Below are 21,330 nucleotides of genomic sequence, written 5' to 3' on the forward strand. Positions count from 1 at the left end.
GCATACAGGTGCAGTCTTGTTTTTCATCTCAGTTTAGTAGTCTCTAGTGACTGTCAATGTTTTACTGAGACTTATTAACCCTTTTTTCCCCAAGATGGACCCAAAAAAAACCCTAGCTAAAAATTGCATAAATAAATAGCTAAACTAATGATATGACAGTCCAAAAACTGTCCCCCAGATTAATCATAGTACTTTTGCAGTTTCTTTTCATTTCCATAGTACTTTTCTTCTTAGGCTTTTAGAGCACTTTCCAACCATTAGCCAATTAATTACAAAACTTTCCTTAAATAGTTAAGCTATACCAAGGTCACTTCACCTTCCCCCCCCCCACTGAAATGCAGCCAACTCTGGGGTGGAAGGCAGCAGTCATTTAACAGAGGTCAGTAAAACTATGCAGTAGTTTCAGACAAGCACTTTGGGACAGGAAATGAAGAATATAAGCAATTGGAAATGAAGGTGGGATTTATGGAGCAGATTGGAATTCCCCAGACTGAAGGTTGATTGAGACATTAACATTAAAATAAAAAGTTCCATGGGGTCATTAAGGAGCACAAGTGGTCAAGGAGACCTACAATGTATTATTCCTTCCAAAAAACAAAGCCCTGTTACCTCATCCAGTCCCTGGCCCTGCCAATGCAGGATTGTTCCCTAAGGTGCCATGGCTAGTGTTACTTTCCTGTCTCATTTTCAGCGGCTCAAACAATGGGGTGTCTATTACTCCCCTTGGGGCACTATTCCACAGTATCAAGGCCAGGATGTTCCCCCTGATAGTCTGCCTACCTTTTCCCTCTCTTAATTTCATCCAATTCTGGCTAATTATACCCCCAGCTATCATACAAAATCATAATTCTACATACTTGGTGTTTACACTCTTATACATTGCCATGCCCATCCCAGCCTAACGAGTTGTCACAATGCCAAGATATACATATTTAGCTCCTTTAAACTTCCCCCAGGGTCCTCCAACCCGTTGATCATTTTTGTGCTCTGTTCTAAACGCTCTCAAATTTTCCAGGTGTCTCTCTGGTAACATGGGTCTCAGAAATGAATTCAGCATTCCAGGTGAAGCTGCACCTGACCCATGCAGAGTGGGACTCTCACATCCCCGCGCAATGATGTGAGGCCGCTGCATAGGCAGCCCAAAATTGCACTGGCCCTTTTTGCTGCCATATCACGTGGTAAAATCTTGTCACATTTGCGCTTTGCTGTCACCCACACAGTTCCTCCCGCCCACTGAGTACATGTGGGCCAGATAATTTTTCCCTACATCCCTTTTTCCACACTGTCTCTCATTATTCTGATCTCTCACCAGTGGTCACATACTGAAAGCTTCTTCCTCGCTCTCTGGAGTCAGGAACCGGCATGATTTAAGGGGCTAAACAGCCAGACTCACTCTTACCTTCCTTCTTCAGTGTGACCAAGCCAGGAGGAGGGGCAGGAGGAAGGGGAGGAGGGGTGGGAGATAGCGTCTGTGTTTCCCAGCAGGCTGTACTCTGCATTGCTCCCTTGGGCACCCTAGCTTCATTTTCTATGTCTCTCGCTCTCCAGCCCGCTGGGTGGGAAGGGGAGGTGGGAAGGATGGGCTTGTGCTGCTCCCCAATCTTGCCTTCATTGATGAGAGCCAAACTTAGCCCCAGCCAAGCCTCATTAGCCACAATGAAGAGGGGATAACGCATGGGGAAATGTGGAGATCACCAGAGCTCTGAGAGGGCAAGACTGGGTACCTGAGTTGCAGTGGAGGGGGAATGTGGAATAATGTTATTATTGACTGAAGCTTGTACTAGCGTCAGGCAGGCAGAGTGTCAGCTAATTCACTTGGAATAATGAAATTAAAAATAACTTACCTCAGGCAGTTTGACCTTGCTAGCCTGCCGTTGTATGCCTGCCCCCAGCAATGCCCCCTTTTCCTTTCCCCTTTCTCCTGAGCGTCGCCATCGTCACGTAAAACAACGCCTGAGGTTTTGTGAGGTGGTAGCTGGCCATGCTGCTACAACTACTTGGGGACTCCGGAAAGCCGAACAAGGCTATGATGCCATTGTCTGCCACTAGCCTGGATATGCTACGTTCAAGCTGCAGCCCTGTGCCAGCTATGGCTTCAGTGGCCTTCATTTGGAATGCCCATGCACAAAGCCTCTCCATCGCGCAGCCAGGGAAGTGAAAACCATTTCATCTGCCGGCCAGCCTGTTTTTAACAGTGAGGCTTGGATGTTTTCTTGGTCATACTAATACATTCCCCACCTTATAAATTGGGGTGAGTTTTAATTCATCAGACATTTAGAAATCTTCCGCTGAAAGGTGCTATAAAATTGCAAAGTACTACTATTATTTTTGAGACTAACCAATTTATTTGAGCATGAGCTTTCGTGAGCTACAGCTCACTTCATCGGATGCATACCGTGGAAACTGCAGCAGACTTTATATATACACAGAGAATATGAAATAATACCTCCTCCCACCCCACTGTCCTGCTGGTAATAGCTTATAAGCATCCGATGAAGTGAGCTGTAGCTCACGAAAGCTCATGCTCAAATAAATTGGTTAGTCTCTAAGGTGCCACAAGTACTCCTTTTCTTTTTGCGAATACAGACTAACACGGCTGTTACTCTGAAAACTATTATTTTTGTATCCGTTATTAACAAATTGTAAATAATACTCTAATACTGCCGGCTCTTCGCTGGCTAAATTGGACTCTCACGGGTTAGAGTGGAATTCCATGGCGAAGGGAACGCTAGCCTTGTAAAACCATTTCCTCCCACTCTTAAATCAAATCATTTTGCATATATTTGTATGCCCGCACAGCCATGACATAATTGGCTGTTTCATTAACGGGGATAACAGCACATAGTGATTGTAGGTGAAGTAAAACTCCTTTATTGTGCATGGACGGCAGTCTTAGCACCATGACGACAATCTAATGATACAAAACTTGGCCGCCCTTCAGTGGCATCAGAACAATAGGTGCTGTCAGCATGACATAGCTAGGTACAAACAACGGAGAAACCAGAATGGGAAGTTACACTCTCCCTCTCTATTTATGGACACTGTGTAAGTACAATATCTTACTATTTACCAAGCAAAAGTTGTACAAAGAGAATGCTAATGACTAAGGGCCTGAGCCAATTCCCACTGAAGCCTAGTTATGGTAAAACTCCTACTGACATGGATCAGACTACATTAAAGATGTTGCATGGTAGATAAGCCTAGCAATCCCCATTGACTTCAGTGGGACTTGTAGTGTAATGAAATATTTAAATATTTATGCTTTCAAGCCCTTTACGCTTTGAAATCAATGGGCACTTGGTCTGGGTAAGGACTTGGAAAGTTTTTAGCATGAAAAATAATTGCAAAAGCTACTCCAGCACTTGAACTTGGATCCTGGAAGAACTTTACCTCTGGCCCAGCCCAAAGCTTATCCAAGTCAATGGAAAAAATTCCTACTGAATTAATTGGGCCTTGGATGGGGCCTGTAGGAAGCAATGTCTAGCTCTTGTGGTTTTCTATCAGGCACCAAGTTGTTTTAATGAAGTTTTGAATGGGGGAAAGTGGTTCAGTGGCTTTATTTGCAGTTCGCAGAGTCATATCGCTCTGCACTTAGTGCCGTGCGAGCACATTTTGCTTAGAGGCAAAATAAATAATAATAAATAAAATAATAATAATAATAATAATCTTGGACTCTAATCTAGTCTTTGGAATGGATTTGGCCATGGTCTGTGTTTTGTGGAAGTTGGAAAGTGTGGGAAATACCAACAATCAAAACATTGTGATCATTATTCCCCCCCACCCCTCCCCAAAAATGGTTGCATTCACTAACTACATTTTCTAAACAGAAATATCTTTGGGTCTGAAAGGTAGGATTGTTTTTTTTTTTCAAAATAGACAAAAATGTGATCTCATAATGTGTTCATTGACACTTTAAAAAAAAGCTGGTTTCAAGTTACAAATGAACAAAAAGGAAGTTGTTAAAAAACGAAAGTAAGTCTTGCACTCCAATAGCAAAACATCTCAGACTGGATCAGTGTGTTTTTTATTTAATAAATTTGTTTAACGAATGAGTCAGTTGGAGTTGCACACGTCAGTACCGCTCAGGATTTGGGCCTACGATTACAATTGTATGTGACATATTTTAAAGAAACGACCTGCTAGGCGGAGCCTTTGTTAGCCATGTTCCAGCCTGAAGGAACTCCCATTCCTCTATTACAAAGCCCTGAAAATAGAGACTGATGCTGGAACGGCTGGATCATCCTTAGATCTTCTGATACCGCTTTCAGACCTGACATAACGAGCAGACCAGCTCTTTGCTCTTCATCACTTTTTTGTAAAATAAACACTTCATCCAGTGTCATATGCAGTGTCATTGTAGCCATGTTGGTCCCAGGATATTAGAGAGACAAGGCGGGTGAGGTAAAATCTTTTATTGGTTCCACCTTGTATCTAGCAATGACACTCTTGAGTTAGTTTCCCAGACCTGAAGAAGAGCTCTGAGTAAGTTCGAAAACTTGTCTCTCTCACCAACAGAAGTTGGTCCAATAAAAGTTATTACCTCACCACTTCATCCAGTGTGATATATAGACAGTCCCGTTTGTGGGGAACAACTGTCTTCTTCCCTGCCAGCATCTCCAGCATTCTCCTCTCCTTCTCTTGATCACTAATTTAGGAGTTCAAGAAAACCGGAGGGAAATGGCAACCCCTTTGCCTTTAAATGGAACATGCTTCAGGGCTGTCAGCTTTTCTGTCCCAGCTGCATCCCAGACTTCAGGAGCTTCAGCGGGGCCTGCTCTGGAGTCTGTTGTGATTGCCAGGGGAGACTGTGTTGTAATAGTGGGATAGTCTCCAAGTACAGCTGAAAAATCCAAACTTGCAAAGTAATGGCTCTTGCAGTGCTGCTCTAGGATTTTTCATCCCATGTCCAGTTCTGCCAGCCTCAAGGGTACAAAAATTCAGTCAACCCTCCAAAATCATGAGACTGGTTTAAAAATCATGAGGTTTTTTTAAATTAACTAGTTCTGGGTTCTTTTTATTTGTCTTCTGGTTTTTGAGCCTTTTGGCTTCACTCTGGTCATGTTTTCTAGTCTCTCTGTAAGCATGAGGGCGAGAAACTATTTTTTTATATCAAAGTTGATATGTTCATGCAATCACTTGAATCAAGGAGCTGGGGCTTTATAAAAAAGCACCAAATATTGCAAGACTCATGATAAGCCTAAGAATGTTGGCATCACTGCTCGTCTGCAAGGGGCTTCACATGGCAATGCTCTGCAATCCCTGCAGATGTTTGTCGGGAAGGAGAGAGGACTCCACCAACAATTAAAATAGTAATAATGGGCACCATGTATTGTCAAAGTGCTGTATGCCCATCAACTAAACAGCCTTTCAGCCATACCCATGAGAGAAGTATTAGTGTCCCCACTTTAAGATTAGGGAAACTGAGGCAGAGACATTTGACTTACCCAAGGCCATGCAGAGAAGCAATGGAAGAGCAGGGATAGAACTCAGGAATTGCTGGCCTCTGAGTCCCTGAAAAAGTCTGAGGTGAAATCCTAGGTCCATTAAAGTCAATGGGAACTTTGCCATTGACTTCAAGGGGGTCAGAATTTCACTCCTGGCAATTAAGATGTGTTGAAATAATAGATTTATGACAAAGTCATGAAAAAACTCTCTTATCAGCATGCCCTAAAATTAGTGATTAAGCATCAAGATAGACTTGGTGGGAAATTATAGATCCTATTTTACAGTGTGAAAAAGGGTACTACATGGGAGACTGGAACATATAAGAGGAAAGGAAATAGGTAATCTGTAAACTGCCCCACAAGAGGCAGATTTAAGTATTCAGCGGAGATCAATATTTTTCAAACACAAACATTTTTTTCCATTGAAAAATGTCCTTTTTTTAAAAGAAACTTTCTGTAAAAAACTATTAACAGTATCAAAATTTTGGTGAAAGTTTTTATCCATATTTTATCGTCATTTTTAAAAGCACACTGGAAATTTTTCTCTTACCAAAAACTGCGTCAATAAGAAAACCTGGCTTTCGGTATAGAAAACAATGGGCATAATGATTTTAACAACAGTTAACAACAGCATGAAAAGCTTCATGAAAAACAGCTCAGATTCAAACCCTGCAAAATGGAAACATCCTTTCAACATGTTTTGTGACACTGCTGGTTTTCAACGAGCTCTAGGATTCTGCAGAATAGCTTTAGGCTTTTATTCAGCTGAATACTTTGCCTCCTGGTACACTATCATACTGCAGAAAGCCCTCTTCTGCATTCCTTTACCTGCTTCGAAAGATACAGTGACAAATAAAACAAAACACCCCCTCACATAAACAAAGCAGCAATATAGATATTTGCATAAATGCATCCCAGACTGAATAAATGACCTGTGTTACAGAAGGCATGAGCGTGTGAAGAAGCTTGTCAGCTCATGGATGCCTGGATGTCTGTCAAAGGGTGTTTGCTGCATGGATGCCTGGCATGTTGCCACCCATCGGCTTACACAATTGGAGTTTGGAATTTTAAAGAAGCTGCAAAAAAACTGAAAGCAGATGAGTGTGAAGGGGAGCAAAACGACAAAGTGCAGGTACCTCAGAGCACACTTGATTTAAGGTGATGCCCTTCACAAAGATATATATGTATGTATATACACATACACACTCTGCTGCTCTGCATTTTGTGTAGTCGCTTACACCTGTGCAAAGTGGGTGTCAAAGGCTATGTCTGAATTGGTGGAGTTTCTACACTCACTTTGCCCAAGGTGAAGGGTAGTGGAGAATCAGGACCAAATTCTCTCTCCCCACCTCTTTGTACCCTTATTCATGTGGAGCCCAATCCTGCCACACTTACTCATGCAAGTAGTTCCACTGAAGTCAAGAGGACTATTTGTTTGAGTAAGGGTTACTCATGTGAACAAGTGTTGCAGGAACAAGAATGAGAAATGTATCGAACAGTATCCCTTTGTATTTGTTGTGCTGTTGTCACACTAACAGGCACCAGGGGGGTCTGTGTCTGGACTTGACTGATCTCAAGTCTGGTGGAGCAAGAAAATCCTCTGGAGAACAATGCCAACTGTTTAAAGAGGAACAGGTATCCTGGATGGTGCCAGGACAAATTGCCAACATGCAGTACCATAAATCCAAAAAGAAAGTAAACAAGATACACAAAAATATACCCCCTTAGCAGGGTAAATCCGCATGGCTTTACTGACATCAATGGAACAACTTTGATTTACAACAGCTCCGGATCTGGCTGTGATGGTATTTGAAACATATACCAATCTCAATGTACTGAAGTAATCAGATCCTCCCCTCGCCCAACGCACTCCTTACTGTCGTAAGTAGACTGGGCTAAAAACCAGGCTTTATAGCCCTTGGCTGGGAGCTCATCAGGGGACTTTAGCCTTAAAACTTTCTTCCAGGAACCTCCCTGTTCTCCTCTGCCCTGAGGCAATCTCAGTTAGCAGTGGTGGGTCTGATCCAAACCATTTGAGAACAGAAATTGGTGTTTTATTGCTCTCAATTTTACTGGCACTAAAATCCCAGTGCTAAGTATCATTGGGGCAATACCACCCAAAAAGCCTCAATCAAGATAGGTTGCATCCAGATAAAAGTACCAACAAATACTTTGGGGGTAATGGTTAGAGCAGAGGACTGGAAGTCAAAACTCCTGTTCTACTCATGGCTGCCACTGCCTTGATTTGTGAATGTTGGCCCATCGCCTAGGTCCAGCTGTTAACCTTGGGTAAAATCAGACCACTTGTTTGTATATAGGGTGACCAGACAGCAAGTGTGAAAAATCGGGATGGGGGTGGGGGGTAATAGGAGCCTATATAAGAAAAAGACCCCAAAATTGGGACTGTCCCTATAAAATCAGGACATCTGGTCACCAGATTTGTATAAATCGAGGGGGCCTAATTTTAGGCAGGCAAGTTTGTCAATTTTGGCCCAGGTGACTTATTTAGAGTGACATGGTGGCAGACCCAGGTCTCCTGACCCCCAGTCCCCACTGCTCTAATCATGACCCTATGCTGCTTCAATCAATAACTGCAGCCAAAAATATTTGTTTGTACTTTCCTCACCCTGCACATGTGAATAGAAAATGTGTATTTAAATTCACCGTCAATTAAAGCCTGCGGTCATCAGCTATGTCCTCACTGGGTGGTTAGTCAAAAGGGAATACTGTCAGGGGCTGACTGGCTCCTTCTGCTGCACCTTCCACCCCCTGAGTTAGTCCATTAGATATGCAGAGTCCTGCACTTAGGATGGAAGAATCCCATGCACTGCTACAGGCTGGGGACTGACTGGAAAGAAGTTCTGCAGAAAAGGACCTGGGGATTACAGTGGATGAGAAGCTGGATATAAGTCAACAGTGTGCCCTTGTTGCCAAGAAGGCTAACAGCATATTGGGCTGCATTAATAGGAGCACTGCCAGCAGATCGAGGGAAGTGATTATTCCCCTCTATTCAGCACTGGTGACATCACATCTGTAGTATTGCGTTCAGTTTTGGGGCCCCCACTACAGAAAGGATGTGGACAAATTGGAGAGAGTCCAGAGGAGGGCAATGAAAATGATTAGGGGGCTGGGTCACATGACTTATGATGAGTGGCTGAGGGAACTGGGGTTATTTAGTCTGCAGAAGAGTGTAGGAGGATTTGACAGCAGCCTTCAACTACCTGAAGGGGGGTTCCAAACAGGATGGAGCTTGGCTGTTCTCAGTGGTGGCAGATGACAGGACAAGGAGCAATGGTTTCAAGTTGCAGTGGTGGAGGTCTAGATTGGATTTAGGAAACACTATTTCACGAGGAGGGTGGTGAAGCACTGGAATAGGTTACCTAGGGAGGTGGTGGAATCTCCATCCTTAGAGGTTTTTAAGGCCCGGCTTGACAAAGCCCTGGCTGGGATGATTTAGTTGGGGTTGGTCCTGCTTTGAGCAGGGGGTTGGACTAGATGACCTCCTGAGGTCCCTTCCAACTCTAATCTTCTATGATTCTATTATATGGGGGAGGGGGAATGTTGATTTACCTCATTTCATGGACTTTTTGAATGTCACTTTCTCATTATGACATAACACCAAACCATAATGAGGATTAGCCACCCACTTCTATAAGCCTATTATAGGCTTATGCATGTTGTTATAGCTTAGCTTTAGACAGCATTTATTTTAATGAGTAGGAGGCTGATGTCATATACAACTACAGCAGCCGTGAGTGTGTTGTGACAAGTTATCCCCAACAAGTGAAGATTAATGCCTTACACAGAATTAAGCGATTACAGACATTTATACAACGATGCTATTAAAATATGAATGCCAGATATATTCGTGAAATTAACAGCTGATGGTATTCTGGTGAAATAAAAGCATCAATAATATTGTAGAACTATGCATTTAGGGCCCACTACAAATAACCAATGCTAGGCGAATATTAATATAAACACATGGTGGTAATCTTCATATAATAGGTTACATTTATTATGCATCTCTGGCTGCCTCACCTGCACCCTGCCTATGAATGCATCTGTGCTGGGACTTACTCGACCACTTGAATCTATGAACAGATTCAAACTGCTGCCATTAAAACAATAAACCAACCAAGCAAAACAGCTGGCCAAGCAATTAAGCAAAACAGCTAAACATGTTATCACATGTTGTGAGGGGAAAAAGACTTCCCCTCAGATCACACACTTCTGAGGTGCAGGGTGGGCTGAATTTAGTTCTACACCAGTGACAGATTCAGGGTCTAATAGCTTGTGACCGATCGGCTCCAGCAATGGGATTTATAGCATCGGATTGAGGAGAGCCCCACGAGAAGACAAAGTTCAGTATTTCTTGGTTTAAATTGTGAACTGAGGTGAAGTCAGGAGGTGCAGTTGGATGAACAGAGAGCCTCTTCAGACCTTGTTTCTAAACTGGACCAGCCATACCCCCAAAAACCTTTTGTAGTTTTGAGTATTAATTTTTTTCATCTCTTGAAACAAAATAAATGGTGTCCTCTTCCAATATTATTGAACAAAACTGAATGTGTCCAGCATCCAGATGGACAAAAACATCCCCCCCACAGGCTGAACCTGGCCTCACAAAACATGTGGGGTACAGTTGCTTTTGTTGAACACGGTGTGGGGACTAGCTGACCTCTTGAAGTCCCTTCCAGCCCTACGTTTCTATGATTCTGCCTGGTCTATCACTTTGACTCCTTGTGGAGCAGGATCCAAGTCTGTATATTCTGGAGAATACTGTCTATATATACTTACCCAGGGCCATTCTGAGGGTTTGAAGATGTGGGTCTGGGAAGGATTGATACCTCTGGAGAAATAATGTATCAATTTAATATTCCCCTGCTGTATTTTTTCAGCTATACCTGCACGTTATGTGACTACAGAGTTTTCAAACAGCTATATCATAACAGTCTGTTGCAAGTGTATTGGGTGTTTCAGTTTGCCAGACCTGTCATAATAAATTAATTACAGGATGTTGCAGAAATGGCTAAGTTCCAGCAGCATCTTGCACAGTTTAATATAGCCCCATTTCCCCATTTCAATGTATTTGTGGTTAGATAAATCCTCAGAAAATTTACAGCTGCTGCAGACTAGTTTGTTACCCTCCCTGCCTGTGCAGGAGATAGGAGGGTAACAAGAATTTGATGTCTTCTCAGTGCATAGATTTTACTGATATTTCTTTACCGGTGTGGAAACTTTTTTCCGCTAAAAGTGGCATCTGCAGTTTCTACTGAATATTCACCTCTGAGCATTAGACAGGAATTGTAAAACTGGTTGGCCACAGCCGACCCTAGTGCAAAGAGCACAGTGACAAAACATAGGTGGCGGGAGTTTGTCAGATGAAATACAAAGTTGCCATCCACATCTGTCAGAGCGAAATGGAAATGCAGCCTTTTGAACCTGAAGGATCGCCAAGTAACATGTAAACCATAGCCCCTCATTCTGAAGCTTTCCAGCCACGGCGAACCCTGCTCACACATTGATTCCCCCCGATTTCAATGGGCTTCTCCTTGGACACAGGGGTCTGCTCACACAGAGTAGCTTGCATGGTCGGGGGGACATGTCAGGGACAGGGCTGTGGCACCACACCATCAGCAGTTACTGGCGGCACCCATCGAAGTTATGACAGGTGCCTCTCCAGGGCCTGGAGCAGCCTAGGAGTGGGAGGGCACAAAGCCACCACAGCCCCTTCCCCCCTGGCCTGAGAGTTCCATGCTGAGCCTCTTAGAGGCCCGGCCCAGAATCTCCCTCTTGGTTTCTAAGGTTTAGTCTGAAGGACCCCAGTAAATAACATGGAACTCAGCGTACACACCAGAGAAGGATGAAGAGCTTGGTAGGATGATTAAAAGGTCTTAGCTCCGAAAGATTAAAACACATGACGGAAGCCACCAAAGCTCTGTTATAATGAGCCTTTCCACTCTCTCCTGTTCCTTCTTCTAAAGCTCCAATTCCTAGTTGCTACATTCTCCTAAATCTGCCCCAGACAGCAGTTTTCTTCTCAAGCTGCTCATTTACTTCTTTCAAACCTCCTCTCCCTTTTATTCCTTATGCTCAGTAGTTCTGTTCCAAATGCACACATTGCCACTTTTAAGCAATACAAACCTTTGAATTGATGCAGTATGTTTTTACAGGCACAGTTGCACATCCATAAATTATTTCCTCCAAAACATTCTGGGTCGTTTTAGGACAGAATGCTAAGCAAAAAAGGTGAAAGACCTGAAAATTAACCTCTCATCTCCTTTAACATTCAGCAAATGCTTCTCATTTTTCCCTCACTTCCAGACTACTACAAGTACTTTTTTTAAGACTGTACGATATGCATGGAAAGCGTGCCCAGTTTTATACTTTGTTACGGAGGTAACTTTTTCTGGCACTCTAGGTTACCCCTTCAATTGGAGAGAGTATGTATTTTATAAAATGAATAGTTAGGATAAGCACTAACTCGGCCTTTAAGTCAATGGTGGAAAACTAATTAAGCTGTTACATCAGCCCTGTGGAAAACTGAAACAGTTTAGTTGGGGATTCAATTTAAAAATTATAGCGGCTTTGTTTTAAGAAGTTGGAGGCAGTACACTTTTAAAAATATAATCCTACAGTACAACTAGGACTGTACTAACACCCATTGTACTTGGAGAGGAAACTTTGAACAGGCATACACGCTAACGCAAAGGTAAGTATGAAACTGAAGTTCATACTAATTTCACAGATGCTAGAAAAGAATCATTTAAAAAAAAAAAACTTCTGTGTTTACCAAACAAGTGTTTTTGCTTTAGCTTGTTCCCGCCTTAGATGAAGTATTTCCTATTCACCTTAGTAATTAGAGCAGAAAGATGTGGTGAATGAAGTGCCTCATTATCAAGTTTGCCTCCATGGTCTCTGCAGAATGGCTACCATGCCGGCTATTTTTCATAGCTGTCTGCTTTTGCTTGTGTCGGACCATTGTTAACCCTAAATGATACTGACATTCAATTCTTCATCAGACAATCAGGTCCAGCCGGCAGATTTAGTTCACTAGTCAGAGACTTTCAATTGTCATATTCTTCTGTGTTCTCATTAGCCCTTGTTTGACTGTGATCCATTGCCTATTGCCTTTTGAGTTAAGTGATGCTACAAATATACAACTTGTGTTTTATGATGTCCATTCCTTAAAACATTAAAAGAAAAAAGAAATGCAAGCTGATGGTTATGGGGGAATGCAAGGAAAAAATGAGTCGTCTCTTCCTTTCCATTTTAATTGTTCACATTTGTGTATTGTTCAACATGTCTTTGCTGAACCACACATACATGTTACAGATGGAGAAATGTATGTATCCACACAAAAACATATACAATAAAACCCCAAAACAACAAACCACTATACTCTCACTGGCCAGGTAGTTATAAACTTCTGTAATGTTTCATCTCCTTGTATAGATTTCTACCTGCTTTGTTCCACCAGTGATCGCCATTGTCATTATTCCACTGACACTATTTGTGCCACTAGATCAAAGTTAAGTCTGTGTTTCCTGTAGAAACCCCTCATTATAACGCTGCCACTCTGGGCTGTAACTTAGTGAACAAGGTTTCAGCTCACTCACATTTGGGATGTTTAATGTGCAGCGCTAAAAAAAAATAAGGAGAGGGGAAAATGTTCAGATCATGTGTGCAGTATGCATTCTCAACCCTTCCCCCCCCCCTTAAATTAAAATTTCATCCCTCTAAATGTCTAGAAAGTTGCCACCAAGCGTGTGAAGTTCACCATTTTTAACAACTTTTTATGCGTGTGCTGCATTATCATGAAAAAGGCACCATGCTACACAAGGACACAAAGTTTCATTTCCAAGATTAGTTTACTAAACCATCCCCTTGCTACTACAAATTGACTTGACAAATAGAAAACTTATTCTTTTATGCTTGTTTGTATATTTAAAATAATCTGAATGCCGGTGGGGAAAAAAGCGTTGCCATTTCTCAGACTTCAACACCACTGAAAAGAAAAATGAGATTTTTTAAAATGAATGCATTGGCTACATTTCTAAACACAGGTAAAAACTACAAGTCCTTGATATTATCTCCTGATATGTACTAGTTTAAAAGGTTAATAATAATCTTAATCTGACTCTCCTAATTTGGATATTGAAAATGGCTCAGAAGTGTTGTTTTGTTAAATCCAGATCTTTGTTCTTTCTCATTTCCTCTGAAGTAAATGCAGTTCACTCTAACACTGCACTGAAGGAATACAAAGCAGTAAAAGAACCTAACCTTCATGAGGCAGGGAGAAAAGGATAATGCAAATAAAGCCAGTGATTCTGTAATAATGAGAATAGTAACAAAACAGTTTTTAAAAGTATATTTCCAACTCCATAAATTTTCATGTTGGGTCTTTTATTGGATTTTTCCGCTTAACTGTGATTTGGAACCATGCCTTGGAAGACACGTCTTCTGCCTCTCCTCTCTCAATTTGGAAAGTGTGGCAAAGCAGCTCTGTTTAGCTTCAGAGCAGTGAACATAATTGGAGCCCGAGTTCCAAGCATGAAAGGAGGCACTGTGCCTTTGATTAGAACTACCATTTCTCTCTGGTGTGTATCTGAAGTGTTATTTTTATCTTCAGCATCCACAATGCCAAATCAACATTTTACTAGGCTTTCCAAAGGAGCACCCAGCTCTTGGCTACTGCTCTGCTCACCCTTACATCAGTGGTGTAGCCTGATGTCATGCTTTGCCCTTATCTTTAAATGTGACCAATGACATTTTTAAAGTCAGAAGATGCTGACATTTTCCTTTCATAAAGCATTAAATCCCACACACCTCACTGAAGTGGCAGCTGGGCTGTATTTCAACAGCAGCTTGACAAGAAGCCAGGCTAAAATATTAAGCAGTTTCACTACACAGGAATAATATGCTTTTATAATATATGGCTAGGGAAACACACACATAGGAGTTCATTATCACCCCAGTGCACACATGTAACTCCTGTTTAGGATAATATGGGATTTGCATACACACACACACACACACACACACTGGGCAAACAGAGCATTTAACAATGCCCCTGAACAAAGGATTTTTTCCTGAGGAGTTTTACCCAACCGAAACATGTTTACATATTTTATGCCTTCAAAACATGTGCAGGGATGACACTATAATATATGGCAACTAGTCCTTTGCATCTGGGTGCATTTCACACATCAGTGCTCAACATGGTTATTCTCACTTCTTTTTTTAATGGAATCAAGTGCCCTGTCTACTAAATAAGGGTTTTCTAATTTTATATTATTTATTGCTTCGGAGGGGGAGGGGGAAGATTTTCCTAGCAGAGTAAAAATAAACTGGACACCATCAGTCAGAAAAAATACCAGCATTAACTGATGGAAAGTATTTCATTTAATGTCAAATGTAAAATGATAGTATTGTAAGAAGTTATTGAAATAATTAATAATGGTTCACAACATAGTGCCATTATTTTCAAAAATAGATAAACTAAACATATAAAGGAAATAAATACTACACACAGCATAAAATAAACTACCCATTTTGATATGAAACCTTTCTTCAAAATAAAGTAAAATATATTTGGCAATGCTGCTCTCAGTGCAGCAAAAACTGAGTTTTACAAAGTTTTAGTGCACATTTATAGATGTATAAAAAGCCTTCATTTTAAAAATCAATATACCAAAAAGATGAAGTTTCCAATCCTTACTCATGTTGGTGAGCCTTATTTACAAGTTGTTCCACTGAAGTCAATTTACTTGCATGAGTAGGTGTTCACCAATAAAAACAAGGGTTGCAAAATCTAGTCCAAAGTGAATACTCAACAAAAGGAAGACATAAAAAGCATGTTTTCATGTAGACCCGTGTAAGATTCTTTCAGAGTGGTCACATGCTACATACAGAATACTGTCTGTCTTTTTACTTGCAAAAAAATCAAAATTGCTAACACAAAACCTTCTATTGTGGTCAAGCTTATTTAATTTTAGGTCACAGAGTACTAACAACTTTGGACTTCAGTCTACCACCTTTGCTCATGCTCAAAAATGGCCTGGATCCAACGCCCATTGAAGTCAATGGGAATTTTTCCCAGTAAAATTCTAGTCAGCATGAGAAAGGTAGCAGAATCGGGATTTAGATTATTTCAGAATGCATCTGTAAATGCTGCTTTTGGGAAATATGAGAGCCAAACTTCAGGCTTGAACTGTCCAGGAGCCCAATCCTGTGAACTGCTGGATACTCAAATTTCGTTAACATCAGTAAGAGCTGGAGGTGCCAGGTTCCTTGCAGAATTAGGCTCTATATGACATGGCATGTCTTGAGAGGAGTATGGGGGAATTTTGTGTTTGTGTCTATGTTTAATGTTTTGGTTTTCAATGTTTTTTTATCCTGAAAGTGAGATCATCATTTCAGCATAAATCCCATTCAAATCCATTTTTTTGCATACAATATTCTGAATGCGACACCTATATCTGGAGTTAAATGATGACTACACTTCAACTGTCAGGCTCAAAGGCAACATTTGTCTTTCCACTTGCACTTGAGCTTTTCACTGCTCTTTTCTTCTTCTTCAGTTCTAACCCATGTGTTCTAGGATTATTTTCAGTGCTGTTAGTGGTAATTGATGATGCAAGGGTGTCAAGAGCCATTACATTTGGCTGACTCTCTATTGTTTCATTCTTCAGTATCCTTTTCTTCTTCTTCGTAATTCTATTGGGGGAGGGGGAGAGAAGGAGGATAAGAAACATACAGAATTAGCTAAAGTTTAGAGCTATTTCCAACCACAGCTGACATGCTAAAACAATTGTCTGCCTTTCCCCCTTGAGTATAGTGGTGAAACAGCTGTAAGTACTACTTTGCTACTGCAGAACCAAAACAGACAAAAGCACTAGAACCAAGTATGGTAGTCTCTATTCCAAATCCATTGCAACATATGTTCTAACTGTCCTGTTTGATGACAGCTGCCCATGATTTTTAAAACTAACTAGAGCCTTGAGTAATCAATAAGTTTAATTATTTTAAAAGTGTCAAATTACCAATCCTCTGGCCCCCTCCAAAGAGCCATTACAGAATATTGGTCATCCTCCAACTTTGATTTCCACAATATTCCAGTCAAAGAGAGATTCCCGGTTTATTTATTCATTCACCCACTCTAGGAAAATCATGCAGAGTGGAATAACTCATCTGGTCATTTTAAGTATCTGAACTAGGACGTATTTACAGAAATACAAGCTGCTTTCATGTCCACTAATGTACTGGGCACTTCACATAAGCACCAAACACACCATGAATCAAGCCAGTTTTCTTATGTACCCTCCCCAACTGCTGCCACCCAATTACGGGTTGCGATGGCCATCTGCAGACCCGCAAATGGAGCAGGAATTTGAGTGCATTGTAGTGCTGCAACCCTCATCAAGGCAACGTCATGGACCCTCTGTTCTGGGCAGAAGTTGAGGTAACCTTACTTAAATAATGACTTAGTTTAGACTGTAAGTTCTTTGGGTCAGGGACCACCTCTTTGATCTGTGTTTGCATAGTGCTCAGCATTATGGGGTATGACCAGGTCTCCAAGTGCTACCACAGTACAAATGAATAAATAATAAGCGTGGATGACTGAAGTCCAAAGCACATAAAGAGCTTCATGTAGCTGCCCTGGAGGTTGCAAGGCAGAACAATAGTTGATGTTGGTGATACTGCTTTAGTGCAATAAGCTTTCATATGCAAGCCCTTCAAATGGTAATCTTGCTAAAGAAATGAAGGTTATTCTCCTGTAAACGCAGTTCTTTTGAGATGGACTGTGCACATCCACACCCCGGGATGTGCTAGCAGTGCAGCTCCGAGCACAGGTGCTGACTTTTGTTTTTGCCAGTGGGTACTTTCCACCTTCCGGTTCACTGTGCGCCATGTATATGCTCCTGCCACCAACTGGTGTCTTGTGGGTGCTCAGCACTCCCTTTTTTTTTTTCAATGGGTACTTGAGCCCCAGAGCACCCAAAGAGTCGATGCCTATGGCTCTGAGCACGAAATATTTGACAGCAGTGCCTCGTGGAGCGCCCTCACCGTCACTGATCCTGAACATTCTGAGCAGGAGGCTATAAAAAAGGGGCAAGGCATTCTGGCCACCACAACTCTTTGTACCACCTCCTCGTCAGGTCCAAGATTACATTAGGACTTTGGAGAAAATAGGAAGGTAGGCAGGGACTGTGAATGTGCAGGGTCCATCTTTAAGATCTCTAGTTCCAGGTGAGTGACCTTCATTTTTAACTCTTCTTCAAGTGGCCTGTGTACATCCCCACTCATGGAATAATTTGATATGCAGTTCTGACGTGTGCGGAAGGTGGGACGTGGAGTCCTAATTAAATAATGACTGAAGTACCATTGTACCAAAGTGAGCATCTGAATGGGAGGCTGGGTCTACTGCATAATGTTTTGTAAATATGTGGATAGAATTCCATGTAACATATCTTCACACTCCTGCAATTGAGAGCTGAAATCGAAGCCACTGTGACTAACAGTTCATGAAACTGAATGGCATCTTCTGATAGGGAAGATGCCGGAGCAACTTCTACGTTATCAGGAGAGGTCTCATCAGCAGGCTCTAGATGTGTGTCCTGGAATTCCATGGGTCCCATTGGTTCTTTCTCTGAAAGGGTTTCTGGGACTACTGATGGAAGGGGATCCTATAGCCCAGTGACGCAGATTGATATGGGAGCAGAAGATTCAATGTATGACGCTTCCCCTGACCTATATGAGGGGACTGATCCCTGTAAGGACAAATGTGTTCACTATCCCCATAACACCTAGGTGAGAACCAGTAAGGTCATCTGGCACAAGGAGGGAATTGCCAGTCCTGCCAATATTTTGCTTCAGGTTCCTTATCATAGTACTTACTAGGGTAAGAGCATGGTCTGTATCTATGTGAACTGTGTAGAGCATCAGTGTAGCATTTGCCCTGATATGCTTTCTTGGGAACCGCAGTGGTAATTTAACCTGTCTGTCACAATCTAATTCTACAATGTTACTACAATGTTAGACTGAGGATCTGATATCTGTTGATGGCACCAAGGAGTCAGAACCAAGATCCAGAACGGATATTGTTGTTGCATTAGTGGCATGACACTTCTATAGGCATTTTCACTGTGCCATAGCCTTAACCTTTCGCCCCAGGTGTTTTCACAACTGACCAAAGGATCCAAGAGGGATCTGGAATGGTGCTCAGCCCTGCTAACAGGTGCCATATCTCACACCATAATCTTATCTGGAACAGAGGTGCTGGATGTGAAGGGGTGCTCCCACTAGGACTGGCTCTGCTAACACATATGGGGTTCCATTTGTGTCTTGAACTGGGATCTGATGGCTTAGGATCCTTTGGTACTGAAGGTTTTGCTGTCACTCAAGGAGCAGAGGACATTACTCAGCAGCATCTTGAGCTTTTTATTGCCTGAGGGGGTAGGGGCTGACACGGGCCTCTCTGCACTCACAGAGGTGGGTAGGGTTTGGCTGCTAGGGCCTCCTGAAGTACTAAGGCTTGGTGCTGGCTCTGACGCTCTTTGTGAGCTCTTGGGATGAAGGTGCTGCAGACTGCGCACCATGCAGGAGAGCATTCCTTCCCCTAAGCAAGCCAGACGCCTGGTATGGGCATCCAAAGTGGGAATACAGCACGACAAGTGGCACAACTCTTAAACCCTGGTCTCTTCATCTTCAGATCTGCCATGGATACCTGAACTGAGGCGTTGGTTCTAATAAACACTAAAAAAAGAAATACTCTTAATAAAGAAAACGAATAAGCTAAAATTTCTAATATTAATCCTAACTAAAAAAAAAAAAATCTAAGGAAGGCACCAAGTCCTCAAAGAGGATGGATCAATCTGGAGAGGTTCTTGGTCTTTCTGCTTCTGTGTTTGGAAGGAACTGAGGTGGCTGGAGTGCCATGACTCCTTTTAATAGCGTCCCTCTCAGAATATTCAGGAACAGTGAAGGCAGGAGAGGAGGGGGCATAAGAGCACTCTGGAGGAAACTTATGAAATGTTCCACCACCAGGAGCTGTACTCCAGAGCATCCCATGAGTGGGAAAGTGCAGGAGCTAGTCGAAGAACAATTAGAAATGCATGAATGACATCATCCTTCCATACTGTCTCAACAAGGTAGGCACTGCTGTCTTAAGAAATCATGAATCTTGGCATCCAGTCCAGATCATGTATTTTCAAGGACTCTGACCCACAGATCAATCTCCTGAATCCTGCCTGTGTTTTTATCTCTCATGGCTGAACTCTTGTCTAAGACATGAATTTGTGTGTGGAATAACGTCACAATCTCTTTCTTTGCAGCTATATTTACATGCACAACTGGCTGCTTTCCTGTTTCTTTCAAGATGGCACAGGAACTTGAGAAGAATGTTGTTTTAGGCTCAAAAGCAGCTCTCCCCATGATGTCAGAAAAGGCAAAAAGAAAAGGAGTACTTGTGGCACCTTAGAGACTAACAAATTTATGAGAGCACAAGCTTTCGTGAGCTACAGCTCACTTCATCAGATGCATGCAGTGGAAAATACAGTGGGGAGATTTTATATACACAGAAAACATGAAACAATGGGTGTTACCATACGCACTGTAACAAGAGTGATCAGGAAAGGTGAGCTATTACCAGCAAGAGAGTGGGTGGCGGGGGACCTTTGAAATCATGGTGGAATTCCTCAAGGGCTTTTTTTCCATGGGTCCAGATGATGAAGATGTCATCAATGTAGCGCAAGTAGAGTAGGGGCATTAGGGGACGAGAGCTGAGGAAGTGTTGTTCTAAGTCAGCCATAAAAATGTTGGCATACTGTGGGGCCATGCGGGTACCCATAGCAGTGCCGCTGATTTTGTAGTCCTACCAAGACTACAAAAAGAAGGATTCTGGGTGGACTCCTCCTGAAGGTCGAAACAGAGTGGATTTCTACATAGAGTGCTTCCGCCGACATGCACAGGCTGAAATTGTGGAAAAGCAGCATCACTTGCCCCATAACCTCAGCCGTGCAGAACACAATGCCATCCACAGCCTCAGAAAAAACTCTGACATCATAATCAAAAAGGCTGACAAAGAAGGTGCTGTCGTCATCATGAATAGGTCGGAATATGAACAAGAGGCTGCTCAGCGGCTCTCAAACACCACTTTCTACAAGCCATTACCCTCTGATCCCACTAAGGGTTACCAAAAGAAACTACACCATCTGCTCAAGAAACTCCCTGAAAAAGCACAAGAACAAATCCTCACAGACACACCCCTAGAGCCCCGACCAGGGGTATTCTATCTGCTACCCAAGATCCATAAACCTGGAAATCCTGGAAGCCCCATCATCTCAGGCATTGGCACCCTGACAGCAGAATTAGTCACATAAACACCACCCTATACCGGAAACCTACTGACCGCTAAACTTACCTACATGCCTCCAGCTTTCATCCAGACTACACCACATGATCCATTGTCTACAGCCAAGCTCTACGATACAACCGCATGTGCTCCAACCCCTCAGACAGAGACAAACACCTACAAGATCTCTATCAAGCGTTCTTACAACTACAATACCCACCTGCTGAAGTGAAGAAACAGATTGACAGAGCCAGAAGAGTACCCAGAAGTTACCTACTACAGGACAGGCCCAACAAAGAAAATAACAGAATGCCACTAGCCATCACCTTCAGCCCCCAACTAAAACCTCTCCAACGCATCATCAAGAATCTACAACCTATCCTGAAGGATGACCCATCACTCTCACAGATCTTGGGAGACAGGCCAGTCCTTGCTTACAGACAGCCCCCCAACCTGAAGCAAATACTCACCAGCAGCCACACACCACACAATAAAAACACTAACCCAGGAACCTATCCTTGCAACAAAGCC

General features: G+C 42.4%; 1 protein-coding gene across 9 annotated transcripts in view; it reads right to left on the reverse strand.

The window, feature by feature from the left end:
* Window positions 1–12,700: 12,700 nt before the first annotated feature.
* AHI1 (Abelson helper integration site 1) overlaps window positions 12,701–21,330 on the reverse strand; it is a 200,642-nt gene continuing 192,012 nt past the window's right edge. For all 9 annotated transcript variants that reach the window (XM_075126766.1, XM_075126765.1, XM_075126764.1 and 6 more), the window contains one exon: window positions 12,701–16,163. In XM_075126766.1, the coding sequence (XP_074982867.1) occupies window positions 15,950–16,163 (214 nt within the window). In that variant the 3' untranslated portion in view covers window positions 12,701–15,949. The remainder of the gene's footprint in view (window positions 16,164–21,330) is intronic.

Source organism: Caretta caretta, chromosome 3 (genome assembly GCF_965140235.1).
Source record: "Caretta caretta isolate rCarCar2 chromosome 3, rCarCar1.hap1, whole genome shotgun sequence".
NCBI lineage: Eukaryota > Metazoa > Chordata > Testudines > Cheloniidae > Caretta > Caretta caretta.